The 18,526-nt window shown below is 35.9% G+C and overlaps 2 protein-coding genes across 3 annotated transcripts in view; both read right to left on the minus strand.

The window, feature by feature from the left end:
* Positions 1-18,526, minus strand: part of LOC125777301 (uncharacterized) — a 58,269-nt gene that overhangs the window by 13,977 nt on the left and 25,766 nt on the right. The window contains exon 2 of one of the 2 annotated variants that reach the window (XM_049451743.1): positions 11,187-11,223. The exons of the other annotated variant lie outside the window; for it this stretch is intronic. The gene's annotated coding sequence lies outside the window, so the exon portion shown is untranslated. Of the gene's footprint in view, positions 1-11,186; positions 11,224-18,526 lie in introns of those variants that run through there. 2 annotated transcript variants of the gene reach the window in all.
* LOC125777299 (uncharacterized) lies at positions 11,187-12,133 on the minus strand. The gene has a single exon (XM_049451740.1). It carries the CDS (start codon positions 12,045-12,047, stop codon positions 11,736-11,738), a length of 312 nt encoding a protein of 103 aa, XP_049307697.1. The 5' UTR covers positions 12,048-12,133; the 3' UTR covers positions 11,187-11,735.

The following is an 18,526-nucleotide window of genomic DNA, read 5'->3' on the forward strand; positions in this document are numbered from 1 at the left end:
CTAAACGATCGGAATCAAGTTTTTGTATGGAAAACTTTTGCATTTGACAATATATCTTCACCAAATTTGGTATAGATTATTTTCTAAGGCAACAATGTAATCTCCGAAGAAATTGTTCAGATCGGTTAACTATAGCATATAGCTTCCATACAAACTGAACACATAGTTACTAACAGAAATGCATCTGAGAAGGGTATTTAGCTTCGGTGCTACCGAAGTTAACGTTTTGTCTTGTTTTTTTTGAAACGTAATAAATAATGGTTTTACATTTCATTGAAATTGCAACTAGTAATAAATTTAAACTAACAAGCAATATTTTTCTCAATGTATAAAGTAAAACTATAAACTGTATGTAGCAACTAAAAATATTGATATTTGTTGCTTTCTTAGATTCGTAATAGATCATGAAACGTAGTTCTTTTCAATCTGCGCCTGCTATTTCTAGTCTCTCCTAGTTGTCGGGCTTCACGGTTTATATGTTTTTGTAACCTTTTTGCATGTTTCGATGCTGTTTCGCGAATGATTTCCCGAACCATTTTTAAATGAAGATCACGATGCAGATCCGAATTGCGTATGTACCACGGGGCATTTACCATTTTTCGCAGAACTTTGTTTTGGAATCTTTGAACCGCTTCGATGTATAATAGTTGAATTTCATATGTCCAAATAGGCTTCAAAGTATGATTGTAGACTAGGAGTTTATTTCATGTTGTTAAGGGTGATTTCTTGCCGATCAACCAGTTTATTTTGAGGTATTTAAGTTTTAGTTCTGAAACTTTTTTTTGTATATGCTCCTTCCAATTCAACTTTGCAATCCAACATCATACCAAGATACTTAATTTAAGGGGGTATTCTAGTCTAGAAATTTGAAAAAATCGAAAATTTGTTTTCATAATTCGATAGTTTTGATATTCAAAAATATCTCCCTAAAAGGATTTTTCAAAACTCAAATTATTTTCAAAGTTATAGCCATTTTAGTGACGTGGCAACTAGACCGGTTGAGCGAATATCGTATAACGTAAAACTTTAAACGCGTTTTTCTCAAAACTCCTTTTTTTGATGCGGTAGCCACAATATCTCAAGTTCTAATCAGTCGATTTATTTGAAATTTGGCATGAATATTCTTTAAATATATCTCTATCACTAAAAGACAAAATTGAAAAATTAGTGAAAAAATCGATCTGTTTTTTGAGTAGCGACATTCGCACTTATTAAAAATCTGTCATTGTTTTATTTTTAAGATGACGACAAGGGTCGAAATCATGGCGATGAGGACACTGCCTCCCACGTATTGCGATTCTTCCAGCTGCGGTAAAGTACCATTGAACGCAAAAGGGCTAAATGTTTTAGTTACTTTCTCTGAGAAAACTTTCGCTTTTTCTTCGACGCTTCTGGCCCAGGATTCGTTTGGCTTTCTGAGGAGTGCATTCTACAATATTGGTTTCCTAGCGTTATTTGCAGCTTTCCAAAGCGAATAATCCGTATGTTTGTTTGGCGTTATGTATGTATGTATGTACATATGTATATAAAATTGAATCGCAAAATGTGTTGCTAAGTAAAGTGTTAAGTAAATTATTCAAAATTATTCAGTGAAAACTTTAAGTGTGTTTCACACAAAGTAATCAATTGCGAAGAGGTCACCCTAATATCGGTCGGCCTTCTTTTTGCCATCAACGTATGGCAGCCCAAGGCAAGGCAAGGCAAGAAGTACTCCCAGGATTCGGTGACATACGTGCGGAATTACGGATCGCGGTCAATCAGAAAGCGATCGTCACGATGTCACAGCACGAGTTTTCAAACAACAGTTACGATGTTTGATGTACTTTATCTTGAAGCAACGTATATGTGATGCTGTTAGATGCTAGATGTGCTCTGCTGAGTGGTAAAAGAGAGGTTTGCCACACGCTCACATTCCTTTTTGGGTGGTGGCCTACACCAGATCAAATTGATAAAATCATTTCTGCTGAAATTCTTGATGCAAAGAAAGTCCCAGTATTATACGAAGTGGCTAAAACCAATATAGTTCATGGACCTTGTAGACACTACAATGTGAAAGCACGATTGTGCTACTGTATTCAACTTCGTAGATTCTAGATTCTAGAATCTAGAATCTAGATCAGTGTTGTCCAACGTGACTGTGTGCACGTTATGCTTGTGTTGGTTATTCTAGCGTCAACTGATCGCCAAATTTTGCTTTGCTTGCCTACGAAGTTGAATACAGTAGCTCAATCGTGCTTTCACATACACTTGTCGCGAGTTAACGACATAGCCTCGCTCCGGGTCACACACACTCACATACATCTTATCTCCTAATATACATTCCGAACAAAGGCGAACTATGTATGTAAACCGATAGAACTCGCTTTGACATGCACTATCAGTCGAACAATAGAAATGAACATGCATTATCTAGAAAGGCATTCTCAACATGTAAACAACAAACATCTGGCAATGGAATAATCCACTGCGATAACCAACTCCGCATCTCAAGTAATAGCAAGATAGCAGATATCGAATTACAACAAAGAAGTCGCATGCAGATAACAGCAGCCGCATTTCATTAGTATAAATAGCTGTAAGATCTTATATTAAAATTTAGTTCTTAAGAATATCAATAAAGGCACGCATTTCGGCGTATAAATAAAATTGTTTAAATTCTTGAACTCATATCGTGTAAACGATATTAACTGGGGGCTCAACCAGTCTGTAAGCCATCTCTATCCATTGAATAAAACGATAGAAAAAATTCCACGGGAAGTAGGACTTCCAGCACTAGATCTTTGAAAAAGGTGCTTAAAATTGAACAAAGATAAAATTAATATTCCTGCAAAATCTGGAAAAGAATAACGGATAAGTCTTGATATATAGATAAAACAGTCAAGCAACGTTATATCAACGGATATCCCAACACGCTAGAATCTCAAAAAAGGAGACAAAAGCCGTTCAATTTGCGTCGTCCCCTATTGAACACCGACGTCAAGATGACAACACAAGAAATCGCAAGCTTGAGAGCACAAATCGCTGCTCTGACCACAACGTTCACTGAAACTCAACAAAGATTGAATTCGTTGGAAACCCACGCAACACCTAACGTCACAGTCACAAACCAATACCAGGACTGTACACCAAACATCACAGATGAATCACAAATAAACTGAGAAATATTCAAAACCTTACCAGTCTTCACAGGCGATATGAACCATTATAGGTCATGGAGAAAACGCGCCTGGACGCACATGGAAAACATCAAGAATTACGCTACTACACCCATGTACTACACGGCACTCTCGATTGTACATTCCAAAATTCAAGGAGAGGCGGCCGATATTTTAATAAACCACAACACCAAATTCAACTTTTATTCCATAATAAACCGTCTCGATTATACTTATGCGGACCAGAGACCTCTGTATGTTTTGCTCGAAGGAATGAAAAGAATAAAGCATGGAAAAAGGACTCTGGCAGAGTTCCATTCCGAAGTCAGCAAGTCACTTAATCTTGCACTCACTAAAGTTGAGATGGATAATCATGGACCAGGAAATCCATCAGCTATGATTGAATATGCAAACCAGGAAGCTGTGAGGACATTCATTCTCGGTCTGAACAGCAAATATACCAGCGGCACCCTCTACAGTCACAATCCGAAGGACTTAGAAACCGCTTACGCTATCGCGAGTACGATATACCACGATAATATAAACTCACAATTCGACGTTCCGCAATACAATCAGCAGAGACAATATAATACATCACAGTACCAAAACTCAAGCAGAAGACATTACGAGGAGCCACAAAGGTACAAACCTAACGTACAGGTGCAATACAATCAGACAGCACCCCGGCAACAGCATCAACCAATGGACGTAGATTCATCACAACAATACACGAGATCCGCAAATCCCAATAAGGATCATTCCAAACCACAACAAAACAGCTATAACCGTCAATTACAAGGGCTACCTCCAAATAATCAATTTCGCGGTAACCCTCAAAAAAGAGAACGAAATCCTTCATCTCATAATTCCCACGTACAACAGAAATGTCAACGTGTAAACCAGACACGCGACGAAGAACTACAATCGCTTACACCAGAATACGAGAACGATGATTACGAAACAGGCAGCGCTTTTTTAGGCGCATGAACGATTTGCCGTGTCTGCAACGCCACTGCAGGGATACAGGCAAACTTATTAACATCCTGATTGATACTGGAGCAACAAACAACTATATAAGTACAAAATGTAACTTAGGTAAGTCTATTCAAATTAAACCTGTAAAAGTGAAAACTCTTCATGGTTACTCAATAACCAAATCAAAAAAAATAATTACATTGTTAGAACATAATCTCACATTTTTTGAAACTGATGCATTAAAAGAATTCGATATGCTTCTGGGTGAACAGGGTCTTAGGAAAATTAAAGCAGAAATCAACCTTTTCGAGTACACGCTCAGTTATAAATATAGGGCCAAGAAAGAAAGTGAATCTGTGCAAAAAATAAATTATACGGTTAATAGTGAAAAATATAGAGCAGAAATCGAAGAAATTATGCAAAGAAATGAAGACACAAATGAAGTGCTACCATATACTACCACGGTACAAGCTACCATTAGAACGAAATCCGAAGATCCTATTTGGACCAAGCAATATCCGTACCCTATGTCGGATAGCGATTTCATTAACAAAGAAATTAACAAACTTTTAGAAAATGAAATAATTCAACCCAGCAAAAGTCCGTATAACTCTCCCATTTGGACAGTCGCAAAAAAAGGTACCGATGAACAAGGGAAACCTAAGCGCAGAATGGTCGTAGACTTTCAGAAACTTAACAATCAAACTGTTACAGATAGATACCCCATACCTGATGTGGCTATGACCATACAAAATTTAGGAAACGCAAAAGTATTTTCAACTCTAGACTTAGAGTCTGGTTTCCATCAGATCCTTATTAATAAATCAGACAGGGAAAAAACGGCTTTTAGTGTAAATGGAGCTAAATACGAATTTCTTCGTATGCCATTCGGCCTGAAAAACGCCCCATCTATTTTTCAAAGATGCGTGGATGATATCCTTAGACCATATATCGGGAAGTTCGCGTACGTCTATATAGACGATGTTCTCATTTATTCTTCCTCTCCTGAAGAACATATCGAACACATCCGCATAATCATAAATGCCCTTCACCAGGCCAATATGAAAATCTCTAACGAAAAATCTCACTTTTTCAAAGACTCTGTTGAATACTTAGGGCATATAATTAAATACAACAAGATTACAGTTGACCCAACAAAAATACAGACTATTAAAAATTTCCCTATTCCTACAACACTGAAGGAACTCAGATCCTTCCTAGGTCTCGCAAGTTACTATAGAAAATTTATAAAGAATTTTGCAGCCATCGTCAAACCACTAACTACGTTCCTCAGAGGAGAGAACGGTGGCATATCAAAGAATCAAAGTGCAAAAATAAAAATCACTTTAGACGAACCTGCACTAAAAGCACTGAACATAATAAAAGAAGAACTACAAGCCCAGGTCGAACTCTTCCAACCAAATTTTAACAAACCTTTCGAATTAACCACAGATGCTAGCAATTACGCTATAGGAGCCGTATTATCCCAAAACCAAAAACCCATATCATTTATTTCACGAACGCTCAGTGAAACAGAACAGAATTACTCCACAAATGAGAAAGAGTTACTCGCAATTGTATGGTCACTACAGAAACTACGCAACTACTTGTATGGTATAGCAGATTTAACAATATACACCGACCATCAATCTCTAATATTCTGCATATCAGAAAAAAACCCCAATACAAAATTAAAAAGATGGAAAAATTTCATTGAAGAATATGGTGCAAAAATCGTTTACAAACCCGGACATCAGAACGTGGTCGCTGATGCCCTTTCTCGTCAGCAAATAAACAACACTTTAAATTCTGATGACTCCCAACATTCAGCACAAAGCTCACCAACACAAAGACTCAAACGAGTACAAAAACCAGTAAACTCCTTTAGAAACCAAATTATTGTAAAACGGTCAGATCAGAACCCCATCGAAATATTCTCACAAAACATATTTTCTAACAGCCGACACACGATCTTTTTTAATACGAAAACTGTATTACTAGATAGACTAAAAAATGTAATTAGACCAAAGATAACTAATGCTATACAAATAGACGAGCAAATGTTATTTTACGTCGAAAATGACATTATCAACACATTTCCAACTGTATCGATTGCGCAAAAATTGGTGGACGATATTAACGAAACCGAACAACAAGAACAGATCATACAAGACACACACAGACGTGCTCACAGAAACTACAAAAACAACGCACAGGAAATCTCGCTCAGATACTACTGGCCAAACATACGTGACGCTTGTAAAAAAGAAGTACAAAACTGCGAAATCTGCCTCACAAACAAGTATGAACGCCGACCAAATAAACAACCAATAGGATCAGCACCGATACCGAACAAAGTAGGCGAATACATACACTTAGACTTATTTTTTATGAGCAACAATATGTACATTAGTTCAACCGACAAATATTCCAAATTCTGCCATTTGAGACAAATACCATCAAAGAAAGACACATACAAATATGTTGACGAGATACTGTCACAAATATACCCAAACGCAAATTTTGTAATGACTGATAACGAGTCAACATTTACTGGCATATGTGCACAACAAATATACAAGCGATTACAAATAACGCATACCAAAACTCCAGCCTATCATTCGAGAACAAACGGTCAAGTTGAAAGAACGCATAGCACAATTATCGAACTCGCAAAAGTATTAGCGCATCAACACAGTTCGGCTCCTGACGATCAGATATTTGAAGCAGTCCGACAGTACAACAAAACAATCCATTCGGTAACCAACCACAAACCCGAGGACGTGTTTTTCAATCAAAGGGAATACCCTGGCATCAAAGAGCGTCTTCAACAAAACCAACAGAGAGTTTTGCGATACCATAACCGTAATCGGAAACAGCTCAAATACAAAGAAGGAGAGGTAATATATTCAAAAACGCATAGACGAAACAAAAACGGAAAAAAATACGTGAAACACATAGTAAAAAAAGACAACGGAGAAACAATAACGACCAATAAAAAAGTAATTATCCATAAAGACAATATCAGAGCAAAAGCATGTACGGAATAGTATTTACCTTACTTTTCTCTATCGCACTTTGCGACAATATTATAGATTTAAGCCATAGGAAATATGTACTAGTAGAAACTGATCCTGTTTACATTTATCAGGATACAGCTTTCTTGTATCACATATCCAATCTCTCAAAAATATTGGCGCCATACGAAAGTATAATGAAATCATCATTCAATCTAGAAGACCAACCCCAAACTCAAATTTTAGTAAACAAAATCGAAACTCTGAAAACTCAACTCATTCCCAATATTTATAGATCCAAAAGATCACTTAACTTTCTTGGTTCCATGTTAAAATTCATCACGGGCACACCAGACCACGATGACCTTGTGGAAATAAAAACTTCACTTAATTTGCTAATAGAGAATAATAATAAGCAAAAATTAATTAATTCACAGTTCGAAAGAATACTCGAAAGCCTTGATCCCAAAGCAATAACCGAAAACATTGTTATATCAGAAGTTTATAATGAACTCAAATCAATAACTAACACTATAAATTTTGCAAAAACTAATAATTTCTATTCTGGCACATTAAATTTGAAAGACGTGTACGATTTAATAAACCATGAAAAGTTAGATCTTCCAATAATTAATATATTAGAATATGCCGACATTCATATATGTTACCTACAACAAACAATTATAACAATATACAAATATCCTATCCTTGAAACTAAATGTAGCTTATTTAATGTATATCCTTTAGCATATAAGCATGGTAAAATTAATTTAGACCCTAAGATCGCAAAGTGTAACGATTATCAAAGAATATCTAAATGTAGAAATTATATGGGTAACTTTATTTGTAAATCAGAACCCGCTGACAATTGTACTATAAAAATATTAGAAGACAAAACAGCACAATGCGAAACAACCCACGAAAATAATGCTCCACTTCGCATCCTAGAGAATGGATACATTTTGACAGATTACCAGCATACTTGGAACAACATGCATATATCAGGCCCTAAATTGATACACTTCAATGAATCCACGAACATCGATAACATGACATATTACAATCATCAAAGACAACTCAGAGAAATAATACACAATCAACACAACGAAAAACTTGAAGTACTCCGTATCCTTTCTTCAAACTCAATATACAAATTCAGCAATATCCAAACACTCTCAACATTTTTGATACCTATTGTAGAAAATCCAGTACATTTTACGTTCTTCATCATAATAGGATTCCTTACTTTAGTAGTCACCACTTACGGTATGGTACACCTCTGCCGATATCGCGTAAATAGAAGAATGCTTCACAGACAAAGGCAAATTGACGAAATATACGAAGTCGAATTGAATCGTCTTCAACAACAACAATCTGTAGCAGCATAGCGAGGACGCTCCGTTTTAAGTAGGAGGGGAGTTAACGACATAGCCTCGCTCCGGGTCACACACACTCACATACATCTTATCTCCTAATATACATTCCGAACAAAGGCGAACTATGTATGTAAACCGATAGAACTCGCTTTGACATGCACTATCAGTCGAACAATAGAAATGAACATGCATTATCTAGAAAGGCATTCTCAACATGTAAACAACAAACATCTGGCAATGGAATAATCCACTGCGATAACCAACTCCGCATCTCAAGTAATAACAAGATAGCAGATATCGAATTACAACAAAGAAGTCGCATGCAGATAACAGCAGCCGCATTTCATTAGTATAAATAGCTGTAAGATCTTATATTAAAATTCAGTTCTTAAGAATATCAATAAAGGCACGCATTTCGGCGTATAAATAAAATTGTTTAAATTCTTGAACTCATATCGTGTAAACGATATTAACTAGCGTGCATTGTCTCCGATTCACCGTTTTCGTTTTTTGGCCTTCCTTCATGCGGTCGGTCGTTAATAAAGAAATTACGGCACTTTCTTTTACATGGGGGCCGCCGATTTCTTGCGATACGAAAATTTACGTTCTATAAAGAAGGTGTTTCTCGCGCTTCGCTCAGCGTAATATTCGCAAATAAGGCACCCGTAGCTGAGGGTGTACACGAAGATCGATTCGACGCCGTTTGCAGCTTGGCTTTTATATCAAGTCATAAACTGAAAACTTAAGACACAAACTTGCTCTGACTTCAGAATGCGCAATGAATTGTAGAGCAATGATAAAATTTTAGCAAGTTTATTCCATGTTATTTCATGTTTGCAACCAGCGTGTGCAGATATTGAGCGAAAGTAAAATATGTGCGCTATTTAGGTTTTCTTGGCATACTTTTAGGCAGTGCAAAAAAGCGTTAAAATTAAAATTGCTAATGAATAGAATCAGACTATGGACCCTGTAATTAATTTAAAATAGCCTACAACTTGAAACTTCTATATGTAACGGGTGATTTTTTTGAGGTTAGGATTTTCATGCATTAGTATTTGACAGATCACGTGGGATTTCAGACATGGTGTCAAAGAGAAAGATGCTCAGTATGCTTTGACATTTCATCATGAATAGACTTACTAACGAGCAACGCTTGCAAATCATTGAATTTTATTACCAAAATCAGTGTTCGGTTCGAAAATTTTTTATCGACAAATTTTGTTCAGCGATGAGGCTCATTTCTGGTTGAATGGCTACGTAAATAAGCAAAATTGCCGCATTTGGGGTGAAGAGCAACCAGAAGCCGTTCACGAACTGCCCATGCATCCCGAAAAATGCACTGTTTGGTGTGGTTTGTACGCTGGTGGAATCATTGGACCGTATTTTTTCAAAGATGCTGTTGGACGCAACGTTACGGTGAATGGCGATCGCTATCGTTCGATGCTAACAAACTTTTTGTTGCCAAAAATGGAAGAACTGAACTTGGTTGACATGTGGTTTCAACAAGATGGCGCTACATGCCACACAGCTCGCGATTCTATGGCCATTTTGAGGGAAAACTTCGGACAACAATTCATCTCAAGAAATGGACCCGTAAGTTGGCCACCAAGATCATGCGATTTAACGCCTTTAGACTATTTTTTGTGGGGCTACGTCAAGTCTAAAGTCTACAGAAATAAGCCAGCAACTATTCCAGCTTTGGAAGACAACATTTCCGAAGAAATTCGGGCTATTCCGGCCGAAATGCTCGAAAAAGTTGCCCAAAATTGGACTTTCCGAATGGACCACCTAAGACGCAGCCGCGGTCAACATTTAAATGAAATTATCTTCAAAAAGTAAATGTCATGAACCAATCTAACGTTTCAAATAAAGAACCGATGAGATTTTGCAAATTTTATGCGTTTTTTTTTAAAAAAAAGTTATCAAGCTCTTAAAAAATCACCCTATATTTGTAAATTTTTCTCAACATAAGAAGATGCAAGTTCTTAATTAATTTAAATTTGCCCTGAATACTGAACTATATTTGAAAAAGCATATATGTACTTGTAAATACTTATATGCCAATCTTCATGTGAGTGTCTGGCAATCTGATTACAGTATTAATTCATAGAACATTAGTTGCACTTGTGTTAGCAACTAATGTTCTATTCCCCCACAACTTGTCTGTAGGAAATGGCGTAGACAACAAAAAAATGCACCAAAAATTAAAATTCAGAAAAACTTCTTAAAAAAATTTCTAATATAAATTTATATTAGATAGCCAAAGCAGAAGTTCCAGAAAAAGTTTAATGTGATTTATTATTAACTATATATATATATATCCTCCAGTAAAAAAAAAAAATATTTATCAATTCGTCCGGGTCAAATCAGATCTTCAATGTATTGACAGCCGCATTAAAATCTATTTCGTTGCTGATATATTGAGCTTCGAATAAAGACAATTAAATTTAAAAGAATTTGCTTGATAAAGTTTTGTAATTTTCTATAGAAAAGTATTTATTATCAAGAAATTTCATAAGAAGACCTAGAATTCATGAAAAATATATTGTGTAAAAAATATTTGCACAAAATCTTTCCTACCCAAGAAGCCTCTTACTTGTCGGAACCACCTTTATACTGTAATGTATGCGAGTAGCTGAAATACAAACCAAACAATCACAATATCGCTTTTTTATGAGCATTTTTTATTTGAAGAGATATCTTTACACAACTTTCACACTTTTATACACGCCGAAAAAATTGTTCAGATCGGATAACTTTAAGTATACTATATATTTGCCATACAAAATGAAAAGTCGGAATTCATTTATTCTATGAAATTATTTGTCCATGTGAAGTGTATTTTAGTTTCTAGTCTTAAATTGTTTGGCTTTCCACTCTTTGCTTTATTTTAATCGATTAATAAAATTTAGAAATTATTGAAGCTTCCGTACTACCAATTTCGAAGTTTCTGTACTAAAACTTTCAATGAAAATTTGAAATGGCGTCTTTGGTCTTCTAAAAGATATATACGCTGAAACAACAGTTTAATATTAGATAAGCTGATACTGAAATGGAATAAATTTTAATTCATGCAATATCCCGTAATAATTTTTTATTAAAAAATACAACAAATTATTGACAAAATTTTGGTAAAGTTATTTTTTTTTGTGGTTTGGCAAATCACATTTTTAATTTCACAGATCAATTTCTTTTAACATATTTTTCGTCATTTAACCATAATAACCACCACGACGACCGCCATATCCACCGCGGTATCCACCATATCCGCCACGATATCCACCATAACCGCCACGATAACCACCATAGCCACCACCATAGCCACCACGGTAGCCACCGTAGCCCCGCGCCAAGCGATCGCCTTCGTTTTCATGTCCTTGCTGCGCGTCGACATCGAACAAAGTTAACGGTTGATCGGCTGCCTCAAGAGTGAGCACAGCATTATCGCCGACGGGATTACCGGTAGTGCCAACCAGCATCGCCACGAACACCACCACTATTAAACAAACGCTGACGGCACGCATTTTCACTGAATTATTTTGTGTTAAGAACGGTTCTGAGTATTTGCTAAGAAAGTTCTCTAGAAGAGTCGCAAACGTTTTGATTATACTCGGAATAGCACTTTGCTTTTAACGGGTGATTTTTTTGAGGTTAGGATTTTCATGCATTAGTATTTGACAGATCACGTGGGATTTCAGACATGGTGTCAAAGAGAAAGATGCTCGGTATGCTTTGACATTTCATCATGAATAGACTTACTAACGAGCAACGCTTGCAAATCATTGAATTTTATTACCAAAATCAGTGTTCGGTTCGAAATGTGTTTCGCGCTTTAATTTTGTTCAGCGATGAGGCTCATTTCTGGTTGAATGGCTACGTAAATAAGCAAAATTGCCGCATTTGGGGTGAAGAGCAACCAGAAGCCGTTCAAGAACTGCCCATGCATCCCGAAAAATGCACTGTTTGGTGTGGTTTGTACGCTGGTGGAATCATTGGACCGTATTTTTTCAAAGATGCTGTTGGAGGCAACGTTACGGTGAATGGCGATCGCTATCGTTCGATGCTAACAAACTTTTTGTTGCCAAAAATGGAAGAACTGAACTTGGTTGACATGTGGTTTCAACAAGATGGCGCTACATGCCACACAGCTCGCGATTCTATGGCCATTTTGAGGGAAAACTTCGGACAACAATTCATCTCAAGAAATGGACCCGTAAGTTGGCCACCAAGATCATGCGATTTAACGCCTTTAGACTATTTTTTGTGGGTCAAGTCTAAAGTCTACAGAAATAAGCCAGCAACTATTCCAGCTTTGGAAGACAACATTTCCGAAGAAATTCGGGCTATTCCGGCCGAAATGCTCGAAAAAGTTGCCCAAAATTGGACTTTCCGAATGGACCACCTAAGACGCAGCCGCGGTCAACATTTAATTGAAATTATCTTCAAAAAGTAAATGTCATGAACCAATCTAACGTTTCAAATAAAGAACCGATGAGATTTTGCAAATTTTATGCGTTTTTTTTTTAAAAAAAGTTATCAAGCTCTTAAAAAATCACTCTTTATATGCTGAAATTGCAATTAATTTTTGTCAACACCTCGTAAAATAGCCTTGCATATACGATTATAAATCATTTTAATAAACTAAATGATATAAATAATGGGCGAAATGTACATTACTCGATATGAAGTCTCGAACGTGCCTATTGTAAAAATAGAGAAAATATGTATACAAGTATAGAAATTGAAATTGAACAGGCAAAAGTAATCAGATGCGCCTAGCAATTTATAGATTGTCGTGTCATGCAATAGCAATAAAAACAACTCAAACCGCGAACACAACTACTTGATTTGGGGGCGGCTGTTGTTTACTGCCAGTACCTCAGCTGAGCGGTGTCATCTTCTCATTTGAGGCGACTTGGATTTTTCGCGCTCTTATTAAGTGACGCATCACCGCTATCACCTGACCAGGTCAACAACACAACTCATGCATATCATTGAAGTGACGTATGTTAATGAATGAAATCGATCAGTTATAACTCAATTAAGCTCTATGCAGTTCAAATGGCAAGCGTGTTACTTGAACGCCTCAATAATTTCTGAGAATTGGTCAATGCGAGCACGACAACATGTTTGTGGAGTTTTCCTTTAAGCTACGTTCAGGGTGACAAATTAAAAAGTATTAACTCAGTCAATTGTTGTTGTACTATTCCTAAGTTTAGTAGTAATTGTCAGTAGTACGTAAAATGATAACTGAAAAATATTCGATACTCTTAATATGGAGAAGTGGATTCGATGCTCTGTATATACGAGTACATACATACAATGCTGGCCTTAGTTTAGACGCACCAACATCCTTTTCAATTTTATAATCATGCTTGTTCGTATCGTCCAATATGCTTTTCTTTTCAAAGTTCCAATTTTGTTCGAACAATTTCTTTGCTTTAAGCAAAAAAAAATTACAAATAAATTGTTTTGGAGTTAATATTTAAAGTAAAAATGAGAAAAGCCACAATTCTGAGCGTGAATAAGTATCCATACATACATATACTGACACTCGACTTAATGATTGGCGTACAGTTGTCTTTATTGATGAAAAACGTTCTAATTTAGTTGGCTTTGAATACTATTATCACGATTTGTAGAAAGATGAGCAACCACAGCCGAGAAGGGCTTGTGGCTCTATTGACTTGATTTTTATCGATCAGCAGATGAATGGCGATTGCTTCAAAACATTATTGCAGTCCGTAATTTCAAAATTAAGTGATCTCTTTGAACCAATTCCTTGAATGTTTCAACAAGACAATGCTCCTATTCATAACGCTCGAGTAGTAAAGTCGTTTGTCACGAGTCAAAACGTTAATGTCATATTCTCTATATCTTAGCCTAATAAAAATAATATTTGGGGCTGGTTAACACTGAAAAAAACACAAAAAAGAAAGGATACGGTAACTTTACCTGCCTATAAAATATGCTTGGAGTGAGATTTCTTTGACTGACATCAATTCTCTGTATCATTCCATGAAGGACTGGATATATGAAGTTATTACTAAAAAAGGAGGCTGTACTCACTACTGAAATATTTTTTTTTTTATTCCTAATAACTCATATAAATATTAACACGAACTAAACAAAAAATGTTCTAAGTATTGTAAATTATTATTGACGTCACTAGAGATCTACCGAACATCATTCAATAGATCGAATGTTATGGAAAAAAAGTACTACCTATTTGGCTATTCCTAATAAAAACGGCCACGCCCCAGATTTTATTTTAATTCAATAAAAATATCTCACATATAACACGAATTTTTCAATAATTTCATACTAACGTAATAAATTGCGTACATATATAAATGTGAAAAGTCGTGTAAACTCAGAGTAACAACGCCGCGCATACAAAATGTTATCTCTGCTTTATTTCAATTTCATCTTTCAGTTTAAAAATATATACATTTTTTTCAATTAAAGTCTGAGTAATAAAAATTGTTTACATATTTAAAAATCTTATTCTACCTACAACTAGATAGCAATATGGCATGCTTAGTACCTTATAAAATCTAATTAAAAAATTCAGCGAGTTAAACGATTAGCAGATTTCTGCTTTGCAATTAAATGCTCAGATGATTTCATATGTCGATCGGATTAACAATTAATTTTGAGGTGCTTAAACGCATAGAAATTGAATTTTAATCAAGCAGAGCAAAAACCAACAAATAATTATACGATAGCAATTGAACACAGATCGTTTTACATAGACTTTTTACTTGGCTGATTTATTGTTCGTAAAAGTAAATAATAAAGGTTTATCTATAATGAGTAATGAAAAATATAGACATTAATAATTAATATATTTTGGAAATACCAACGATTGGAGGATTCTTGACCGCTTTGAAACACGTGTGTATTAAAAGTAAAGTCATCGCTACTGACAAATTTTTTCCGTCATTCGGGCAAAGCTCGAATACCCTTACGGTAAAACTGTTCATCTTGTGATATCACAAATTAATCAAGACAATTGGGTTGGGGGTTACGCCCAATATAGAAGCAAGTTCTTCTTGCAATTGACACGGATCCTGATCGTCGTTAATATATAGTAGGCACGTCGTTTCACTTGGAGCAGCACCTTCGCCACCTTTTTGGAGTTTTCGATGAACTGGATAAAGAAAATCAAAACTTCCTGCGAATGGCGACGATTTGGGAAAAAAGCGAACAAATTCGCACAAACAAAGGTACATGTGTGATACATAAACAAAGTCAATAAATTAGATACGCAACCTAATCGGACCATGCCACGCTCGCAAATCGCCATTAACCGAAAACATATAAAAACCATAACTAAACACTAAATTAAGATATAAAGCTGTAATTTGGTACTGAGGATCGCTTTAGCAGGGGGTATCTGTGGGAAAATTTTTAGAAAAAGTGGGAGTGGTCCCGCCCGCTAATAAGTTTAAGGTATATATCTCCAACCAAATTCTGCCAACACGAATTATATATAAGAGTTCCTACCGACAGTATAAGAATGGATAAAATCAGAAAAAAACCCCGTTTACTTCGCATATAACGATATTATTAAAAACTACTAAAAGCGCGATAAATCAATAACCAAATGCGGCAGATATGTAAAAATTTGCCGCCGGAACGGTATAAGAAAGCTTTATAAGAGTCGGTGCGAAAATTGGACAATGGGCGTGGCACCGCCCACTTTTTGGTGAAATCCCTTATCTCGGGACCCAACTGACCAATTTCGACAAAATTTGGTACGTGACGTTTTTTTTATTATGTAATTTTATTGTATATCACGTTGTGAAAATGAGCGAAATTGAACCACGCCTACTTCCCATATAGCACAATTTTAAATTACATTTGATTCGTTAAATTTCCAATATTCAAATTAAGAAGCAATTAATATAACAGGATTAAACTTTGCACGAGTTATGCCCTTAGTGCATGCCACCTATGACCAAAATTGTTTAAATCCAACAAAAACTGTTTACGCCCCTTGGTACCGAATATTTAGACCCCGGTACCTATAGATGACTTTTGTTAGAAATTCGGGGATAGTACTTCTCTGACAATGGTATGTCTGTATGTAAAAAATGTGTTGAATCGGACCAATATATCCCTTAGTGCCTGTATATCTAATATAAAAATTTCGAACCTCGGGATTACTTTATGCTGGATATGTCGCCAATATGTAGATTATCTCAATGAAAATGAGCTGGCGTGTTTTATTCATAACCGTGTACCTTTGTGCCAAAAATAAATAAATTTGAGCGAAAACTTGACTTACCCCCTATATATACATATATCAGGATTTTCGAACGTCCGACTGACTTTACTCTATATGATTAGGCTTTCAGTATGTGCCATGTTAACAATATGTAATATTGGGAAAAATAGATAAAATTTGATCGATACTATCCCAACTTCCATATACTACATATTAGGTTGCGCTAGTTGGCGCTGAAAGCGCGTAGTTCTAGTTTTATTCGCCGCATCGGATCATGCTATACCTTTTTGGAAAGCTCATTTCACGCGCTAACACGTGTTTGATTGATTGTCGTTTCTTTTAAGTCTTTCGTGAGTTATAGCGTTGCAAACATGGAGCAAAATAAAGAGAAAATACGACATATTTTACAGTACTACTACGATAAAGGCAAAAATGCATCTCAAGCCGCCAATAAAATTTGTGCAGTTTATGGACCCGATACATCTTCCATTTCCACCGCACAACGATGGTTTCAAGGTTTTCGTTCTGGTGTAGAGGTGGTCGAAGATGCGCCACGGTCCGGAAGACCTGTCGTCGAAAATTGCGATAAAATCGCTGAATTGGTCGAAAGAGACCGGCATAGTAGCAGCCGTAGCATCGGTTAAGAGCTGGGCATGAGTCATCAAAAATTCATTTCAATTTCATTAAAAAAAAAATCAATAAAAATACAACAAGACTTTTTTGACAACCAATATAATGGTTTCCGTTTTTCTAACAAACCTTTTGTGTCTGTCGGCATATGAGTTATGTATATATAGTATGAATGTATATGAATATAAAATTGCTTGGATTTTGATCCTCAGGTTGACGTTTTACATCTTAAGGTATTTCCCTTGATTTGATTCCTGAAAGTTAAAAGAGTATAAAATGTTCGGTTTTACCCGAACTTAGTCCTTCCTTACTTGTTTTAAAATTATTTTGGTAAATAGAAGCATCTGATTAGTATATATGAAGTGAGTTCGTTGTCTCTACTTTACCATGTTTGGATACTATAACAAGTAGACTGAGTAAGGAAATGGTTAAGCCTTAATATGGAACTATAGATAAGTGTAAGAAACATAATTCCCTTTTTAGATACGTACTTTCGCTTTTTCTCTTGGAGATTTCTTGTTAGACAAAATTCTGGTCTTTCGGTACGTACTTCCGCGAGCGTAATATGGTTCATTGTTCTTATATTTCAGCAACATTTATACTGTCACTGCTAACAAAAGCAGTGAACGTATCTTAGAGGTATTACCATGCGCATTTGAAGTTTTAATCGTAACAGATTGCTCATTTAAAAGCGCGTAAGTAATTAAAATCTAAAATAGCTTGCTGGTGGCTCAAACTACTTGAATACAATTTCGTTATTATACATCGTCAAGGTAGTCGCTTGCAGCATGTCGATGCACTCTAAAGATACTAAGCTATGCAATCGTCGTTTATATCGCAAAGAACCCGATGGACCAACATTTGTGGTCCCAAAAGGGCTACAATGACGCATTGTACAGTTTTGCTATAACCGAGCTGGACATACTGATAGAGGTACATCTTTTACGTCAAAAGAGTTTTGCAGTAACCTTAACATTTTTATACCCTGAACAGGGTATATTAAGTTTGTCACGAAGTTTGTAACAGCCAGAAGGAAGCGTTGGAGACCCTTTAAAGTATAAATATAAGTGATCAGTATGTCGAGCTGAGTCGATTTAGCCATGTCCGTCTGTCTGTCCGTCTATCTGTCTGTATATATAC

The sequence above is a fragment of the Bactrocera dorsalis genome, chromosome 3, assembly GCF_023373825.1.
Source record: "Bactrocera dorsalis isolate Fly_Bdor chromosome 3, ASM2337382v1, whole genome shotgun sequence".
Lineage (NCBI taxonomy): Eukaryota > Metazoa > Arthropoda > Insecta > Diptera > Tephritidae > Bactrocera > Bactrocera dorsalis.

Excerpts from the sequence above, each read along its gene's own strand:
- LOC125777299 (XM_049451740.1), bottom strand. The coding sequence starts at position 12,047 with ATGCGTGCCGTCAGCGTTTGTTTAATAGTGGTGGTGTTCGTGGCGATG.